At 37.7% G+C, this 7,978-nt stretch overlaps 1 protein-coding gene across 1 annotated transcript; it reads right to left on the bottom strand.

Annotated features, from left to right (window-relative positions):
- Positions 1-3,873: 3,873 nt before the first annotated feature.
- LOC114663056 (E3 ubiquitin/ISG15 ligase TRIM25-like) lies at positions 3,874-7,978 on the bottom strand. The gene is made up of 2 exons (XM_028816824.2): positions 7,372-7,978; positions 3,874-4,000 (listed from the first exon to the last, which is right to left on the bottom strand). Exons 1-2 carry the CDS (start codon positions 7,933-7,935, stop codon positions 3,893-3,895), a joined length of 672 nt encoding a protein of 223 aa, XP_028672657.2. The 5' UTR covers positions 7,936-7,978; the 3' UTR covers positions 3,874-3,892.

Below are 7,978 nucleotides of genomic sequence, written 5' to 3'. Positions count from 1 at the left end.
AAGTTCAGGACACTTTTTCAAAAGCTCTTCATTCAAACACAGGAAGTCCACAAGGGTGTGTCTTATCACCATTACTGTTTACTCTGTACACAAGTGACCTGAGACAGAACAATGACCACTGCTCCATTATTAAGTATGCGGATGACACCATGATCATAGGATGCATATCTGGGGAGGATGAAAGCCACTATCTAAATCAAGTGGACTGTATGGTAATCTGGTGCAATAAAAACTCTCTCAGTCTGAATGTAAAAAAGACCAAAGAAATGATATTTGATTTTAAGAGACAGAAATCTGTATGTTCACCTATTGTAGTTCTGGGAGAGGAGGTAGAAATAGTGAATGAATATAAATACTTAGGAACTTACTTAGATAACAATCTTAACTGGAATACAAATACAAAAAAATTATTTTCTAAGTGCAACCAGCGCTTATTTCTCCTCCATAAACTCAAACTATTTAAAGTAGACAAGGACCTCATGTTGTCCTTCTATCGTAGTATGATCCAGTCCATGATCACTTTCAGTTTCATTGCCTGGTTTAATAGTCTGACAAACCAAAACTCAAAAAAGCTCCAGCAGATTACGAAGTATGCAGCTAAAGTTATTGGGGCTGATGTAGATGATTTGACTAGTGTGTGTCAGAGGGCAATGCTAAAGAAACTGGAAATCATCTCAACTGATGACAGACATCCATTACATGTAGAACTAAACTTCAGTAAATCAGGAAGGATAGTTGCTTTGAAAACCCACACAAATCGCTCCAGAAACTCCTTTCTTCCTAGTGCCATACGACTTTTCAATAAGAAATATCGGAGATAATGTTTAAGGTTTTGATATATATCCTGTTACCTTTTTTTTTTTTTTGGTATAGATATGTTTTATCTAACTGCCTTACCTTAACCTTTCTTATTTCTATTTGTATGTTTTATTTCATTCTGTCTGTTACTTGTTATTAGATGCAACTGAGAAGGCAAATTTCATGTTTTCCTGTGTAAACATGACTAAATAAAGAAACCTAAACCTAAACCTAAACCTAAACATCGTAATTGTAAACCGATTTGGTCGTGAACCGAAGCAATTTCCACCATAGGATTGTATGTAAATACAATTAATCCATTCCAGACCATACAAACTGTATGTAAATATATATATTTTTTAGTTTTTAAGCACAAATATAGTTAATTATACCACAGAATGCACAGAGTAATAGTAAACTAAATGTAAAAACATTGAATAACACTGAGAAAACCTTGAACAACAGAGAAAACTAACACTGCAATAGTTTGCACTATAGTGCTCGCTAAAAACACTTTTTTTTAAATGAGTTTTAAGCACAGGGGAAAAAATGACCATTTGAAAAATACGTAATTTAATAAACCACCAAGAAAAGTAACATTGCAACACTTCAGGCTACGAACCGATTGCTGTAAACAGAACTGAAAACAAAAACAAGCCTTCTCTACCTTATTCGTCCCTCCCTCTCTCACTCGCTCTCTCTCTCGTGCCTGTGTGTATGCGGGTGTCTCCCTTTTGCGAGCCTGGAGTGCCTGTGTGTGTATCTCTCTCCCGTGCTCCTGTGTGTGTGCACGGCTCTCTGTTTTGCGCTGCCTGTGTATGTGTCTCTCTAGCGTGCTCCTGTGTGTGTGCACGTCTGTCTGTCTCTCTCGCGCTGCCTGTGTGTGTGGGTCTGTCTCTCTCACTCGCACTGCCTCTGTGTGTGTGTGTGTGTTTGTGTGTGTGTGTGTGTCGCGCGCTCTCGCTCTCTCTCTTGCTCGCTGCACAGGAAATGGACAGGGAGAGACTGAACATGTACAAACCGACAGGGAAACTGGCTTGTTCGTACACCGAGTGTGTGGTCATGAACCGAGGCAAAAGTTTGGTGAACTTTTTGGTCGTAAACCGATTTATACATGTACAGAGACGTTTGTGAACCGAGGTTCCACTGTATATGTTTCAAGTAAAAAAAAGTACAACCCCAGAATAAAAAGTACCTAAAACATCAACACAGAACATTTTTCTTCATGAGAAAAATATAGTTATTACAGAATATAACACAATTTATCTGAAAATAAGTGAAGAGGAGATGCAGACGACAAAGATCTAAAACCCCTGTGATTATACTGGGGCTAAATGCATCAAATAGGAAAAGCTGAAATGAATGCCCTATTGTTAGCACATGTGCAGAATTAAGGGGTCCTGCCCCCAGTATCCGTCAATAAGGGCACGCACATAAAGGCGACCTTCAAAAGGGCGACCTCAATTGGGCGCGGCGAATAAAAGCGCACATAAATAAAAGCGATCTTCAAAAGGGCGACCTCAATTGAGCACCGAATAAAGGCGCGCGTAAATAAAGGCGAGCTTCAAAAGGACGACCTCAATTGAGCGCCGAATAACTGCTCGCATAAATAAAGGAGTGCTTCAAAAGGGTGACGTCAATTGGGCGCAGCGAATAAAGGCAAACGCAACAAAATTATTACAGAAAATTTATTAGATAAAGGCAATGATTGAACGTATAAAAAGGTGAAAGCAAGAATATTAAAACATCCAATTAATTAATGCATGAACTTCTAACGAACTACTTCTAACGAACTATTTCTAAAGCTCTCTATATTTCGTTGTTTTCAAAATTACAGAAAATTAGATTAAGGCAATGACTGAATGTATAAAAAGGTGAAAAGGACAATTAATTTAATTCGCTCCGAAGGTCATCCTTTTGAAGCGCTCCTTTATTTGCGCGCGCATTCATTCGGCGCTCAATTGAGATCCTCCTTTTGAAGCTCGCCTTTATTTACGCGTGCCTTTATTCGGCGCTCAATTGAGGTCGCCCTTTTGAAGATCGCTTTTATTTATGTGCGCTTTTATTCTCCGCATCCAACTAAGGTCGCCCTTTTGAAGGTCGCCTTTTTGTGCGCGCCCTTATTGAATAGAACTCCTGCCCCCTTGGCTACAACATCTAAAGGTGAAAGTACCAACAATGAAGCAATACATGTTACAAAACAATTAATGAAATAAAAAAAAATATTAATGAAAAACCCTTAAAATTAAAAAGAAAATAATTAACATTAAAACTAAACATATAATGGCTAATTAGCACAACAAAGCAAAATATATAATGATAATAAAACAGAGAAAATACCCATGGAGAGGGCCATGGGATCTTTTTCTTTGTTGGCAATCTTACCCTCTGTCTGTTCAACAATTTGATTTTTTCCCTGCTCCTATTTCATTCTGTTCATATCCTGGTTATTTTTTTTCCATTTTTCCTTTATCCCTCTGGAAAATATTTCCCTCAGTGTATCCATGACTATTTTCATTGTTTTGGTTACTTTATGTGGATCTTTTGCATCAACAAAAATTGAAAGACAATTTGTGATTATAACAATTTTCCTCAGGCTTGCTATAAATCAATGAGCTCAGAGCACCATGTGTTTTTGTTTTTTTTTAAATTGAAAATGCACCAAAAACCCAATATTTAAAATGATTCACTACCAAAATTAAACAGTATGTTTAAAGTACCTTTTAATCAGTGCTCTGTTCTTCTGATCTATGATGCGCCTCATACTCCATGGACCAACACCCCTTTCCCATGTCTCCATCCCCTAAGTTTACTGATGCATGTTAGGCTTCTCTGGAGTGACCTGCCCATCAACATGATAAAGACTTCAACATCCTGGTGACTTCATAAGGGATGAAAAATCTTTCCCAATCCCCCTTCAGACGATGCACTAGTGGCAGCAAGGAGCACCACGATCAAGGCAGGGAGACGAGCGTTTATGCAGTAAGGGGAAAGGGGAGTTACAAATTATTTGCTTTAGTCTGAAAGCTGATACTGATACCTAAGTTAAAATTTCAGTACCAATGCAATACTAGACATACACCTACCTTCTGATTTACATACTCACCTTAACCCGTTGTATAATCTGTGTAATGTCTTCTATTTGATTTTCCTTCTTTTCAATGTTCTGTTTGATTTCTGTAAGTGTTGCCCCCAATTGGATCTGTATTGGAAAATACAAGGTTTTATTGGTTTTTTAGTTTAATTGTTAATTTAAAGCAGTATTTGTTAATCTTGAACCTGGGTATGACTTGTATACTTACAAAAATTAAAAAAAAAGTAAAATACTGTATATTTATATTTAGTAAAGAAAATATTACTATAAACAGTATATAAATATGTTTTCAATATTTTATAAAATACATCAATGATAAATGTAATACATTTTTCAGTATACTGCAATGTATTGTAAAATATGTAAACTATTGCTGTTTTTAAATATTGTAATATATTTTACAAAATATAACCATATTTCTTAACATATTGTAAAATACTGAGAATGATACACATTGTAGGATACATCTTAGAATATTATTTCAATGTATTGTTAATATACTGTAAATCTAGCTGTCTGTATTCTACTCCTGCTTTTCAAAGGGAAGCTGGGGCCAAGAAATGGAAACAAGGCAGGAACAATTCCTAAACAGTGTCTCAGCTCATCACACGGTTAACACACACACCAGACACCAATTTAGCGTCACCAGTCCACCTAACCTGGATGTCTTTGGGCAGTGGGAGGAAACAGGAGCACCAGGAGGAAACCCATGTGTACACAGGGAGAACATGTGGACTCCAAGCAAGGAGTACCCTGGATGTGAGCTCTGATCTCCTTGTTGTGAGGCAGCAACTCTACTACTATGCCATCCTTAAATTGAAAACTGTTGTTATAATATACTGTACAAAATATTTTAGAGTTTATATTTTAAGATACCTGTCATTTTTGTATATTGCAATATATTTTAAAAATGTAGCATATTAATGTGGTGTTGAAAATATCCTCCAATAAAAATTTCATTGCTGTTTCTGATTCTGAGATACACTCTAGACCGGATCACACTGTTACAAAGCACAAATTATAAACTTATTTTTAACAGAGTACAAGTAGATAGTAAGGCTGTAAATTAAACCCTATAAGTATACTGTACTGATAGAGCTGCCTGCTTCCATTGCTTTTAGTGAGTTATGAGGAGTTCAGAATAAATTGAAGTCATTGAGAAGCCTGAGTTTAGCATTTTCTAGGTAAAAAGATAAGCCATGAACAATCTGTGTTTGGTCTGGATACACGGTATTTGGTATGTCTTATGTGCAATATACTGTATTTGAAAATGTTTTTGTTTTAATATCCATCCATCCATTTTCTTCTGCTTATTCGGGTCCAGGCTTCAGGGGCAGCAGTTTAAGCAAAGATTACCAGATTATCGCTTTACCTCACCACAACCTCCAACTTCTCTTGGGGGATACTGAGGCATTAATGGGCCAGCTGAGAGATATAATCTCATGGTTTTAGGTGATGGGAGAAACATAGATGAACTGGTAAATTCCAGGGATTTGTATTTCAGCTCAGCTCTCATTTTACCATGACTGACTCGGATAACATCCATATAACTAACATCTGTTGATCTCAGGAACAAGACCTGAGATACTTAATTTCCTCTGCATTAGGTAGCACTTCATTCCCAACCTGCAGACAGCACTACATCCTTTTCTGGACAAGGACCATGACCTCAGACTTGGAGGTGCTGATCCTCATCCCAGTCACTTAACACTCAGATGCAAACCACCCCAGTTCCACCTGAGGTCAACAACCATTGGAATCAAAAGGAACACACCTCATGCTAAAAGAAAAGATACAATCCTAAGGTCACCAAACTGGACCCTCTCCACCCTTTGGCTGTGCCTAGAAATTCTGTCCATAAAAATGATAAACAGGAACAGTTAAAAATGGACTACCCTGGAGGAGTCCCACACATAAATGGGAACAAGTCTGACTAATTGCTGGCAATGTGAACCAAGCTCTCTCTCAAGTTGTACAGGGACCAAAGAGAATGTAACAGCAGGCCCAGTACACCATATTCCTGAAACATTCACCTCAGGACTCTTCAAGAGTTAAGGTCGTATGACTGTTCCAAGTCAATGAAACACTTGTAGACTGGTTGAGCATACTCCCATGAACCCTCAAAAATTCTCATGAGGGTAAAAAGCTGGTTCAGTGTTTCATAATTGAGAAGAAATCTGCATTGGTCCTCCTGAATGTGAGGATCGACCACTGGATGGGCCCTTCTTTCTAGCACTTTCTAGCACGTAGGCGGAGCAATTTGATTCCCCCTAATGTTGGAGAACATCCTTTGGTCCCCCTTATTGAAAATGAGGACCACAACCCCAATCCTGAGACACTATCCCACACTTCCACATAATGTTAAGAAGGCATGTCAACCAAGGCAGTCCAATGATATCCAGAGTCTTCAGGATCTCTGAGTGAATATCATCCACCCTGAAGTCTTGCCACTGAGGATTTTTTTAACTACCTCAGAGACCTCACCTCCAGTGATGGGTCAATGCCCCTCTGACACAAAAGAAGACGTGTTAGTGGGATTCAGGACCTCCTTAAAGTGCTCCTTCCACCGCCTGACTATACCCTAAGCGAGGCCATTAGCATCAATGCCAATATATTAAAGGAAATATATATGTACTTATATTTCAGATAAATCTTAAAAATAAACATTTGAACTACATAAATGTTAGATTATAGTGAAAGAGCTGTCCACATATGTTTGGGTGTATTGCCATATATTTCATTTTCATAAGGGTAGTTGCTAATCTTGTTCTTTTTGATAAACCAGTTTGACGATGTGTTTTACGTAAGTAATGTAGTTTTTTCCTGCTCTAATCCATCTGTGTGAAGCCTATGGTTAGTTTTTATTTATTTTATGATAAACAAAATGCTCCATAGATTGTTGAGGATTATTACTCATTTTCTTCAGTTTTTTACATTGTTTACTTTGTTTTGTGGTTAGCCGGATAAAGAATAATGGTAATTAAGGGTTAATAATACTGACAAGCTAAAACATGGAAAATATATGTGTAGTTTGTGAAGGAACTGAATCTCCTAAGAACTTTCAAGAAAAGTGCAAAAAAGTATACCCTGAATTCTGGATAAGACAGAACATTTGAACACTGAATTATTTCATAGGACATGGCTTCAGTTTAAGGCATGAAGTGAAACAAAAACCAACAGCTGCAATGGGTCCCCGGGATCAGTGATAAGAACTACTAATTTAAACTGAAAAAATTGTAGCTATAACTAATTAGGATGACATTCACTTATTCTTACAATGAATAATCTTAGTAAAACCAGAATAGGTGCAGCTTTAAGTTTTTAAGGATAATGTAGGGCAACAAATTCTATTTTAGATCTAAAAAAATCTAAGAAAACATCTAGTAGAGTGCCATAAAAGCAATAAACGACTATATGAACAGTGAAACAATCAAGAGATTTTCGAGGGATTTTTCCAAAGTCAACATTAGCCATCTTACCTGCTTGGTGGCCCGCTCCATCTCTGGTTGAGCTGTGTCATGATCCTTGTGCCCAGTAGTAACACACAATGAGCAGATGCAGGTTTCATCAGATCGACAGTAGATTTCCAAAACTTTCTGATGTTTTTTACAGAGCTTCTCTTGTATATTTGCAGTTGGATTAACCAGCTTGTGATTTTTCCAGGCCACAATTTCATTGTGGTGCTTGATGTGTATCTCACAGAATGAGGTTAGGCATGTCATACACGACTTCACTGCTCTGAGCTTCTCTCCACTGCAGAAATCACATACTATCACGGCTGATCCATCAAAATGTTTTGCCACACGGGAATGTGGCTGTTTCATCTTTAGTTTTTCCATCACTTCAGCAAGAAGGGTGGTTTTGCGCAGATGAGGCCTTGGGTTGAATATCTCTCTGCACTGAGGGCATTTGCACACTTCTGCCTGATCCCAATATTTGTTAATGCATGCTAAACAGAAACTGTGTCCGCATGGCACCGAGACAGGCTCATTTAAGACTTCCAGGCATATTGAGCAAGTAAAATCATCCTCTAATTCAAACATGTTTGCTGTATTGGCTGGGCTATAAAATGAGAGGCAGCAAGTA

This window comes from Erpetoichthys calabaricus, chromosome 12 (genome assembly GCF_900747795.2).
Source record: "Erpetoichthys calabaricus chromosome 12, fErpCal1.3, whole genome shotgun sequence".
NCBI lineage: Eukaryota > Metazoa > Chordata > Cladistia > Polypteriformes > Polypteridae > Erpetoichthys > Erpetoichthys calabaricus.
This window is presented reverse-complemented; position numbering and strand designations above follow the sequence as displayed.

Coding starts and splice junctions, on each gene's coding strand:
- LOC114663056 (XM_028816824.2), bottom strand. CDS start 7,935: ATGTTTGAATTAGAGGATGATTTTACTTGCTCAATATGCCTGGAAGTC. Junction 4,001..7,371: donor TGGAGCGGGCCACCAAGCAG/GTAAGATGGCTA, acceptor TTTCCAATACAG/ATCCAATTGGGGGCAACACT.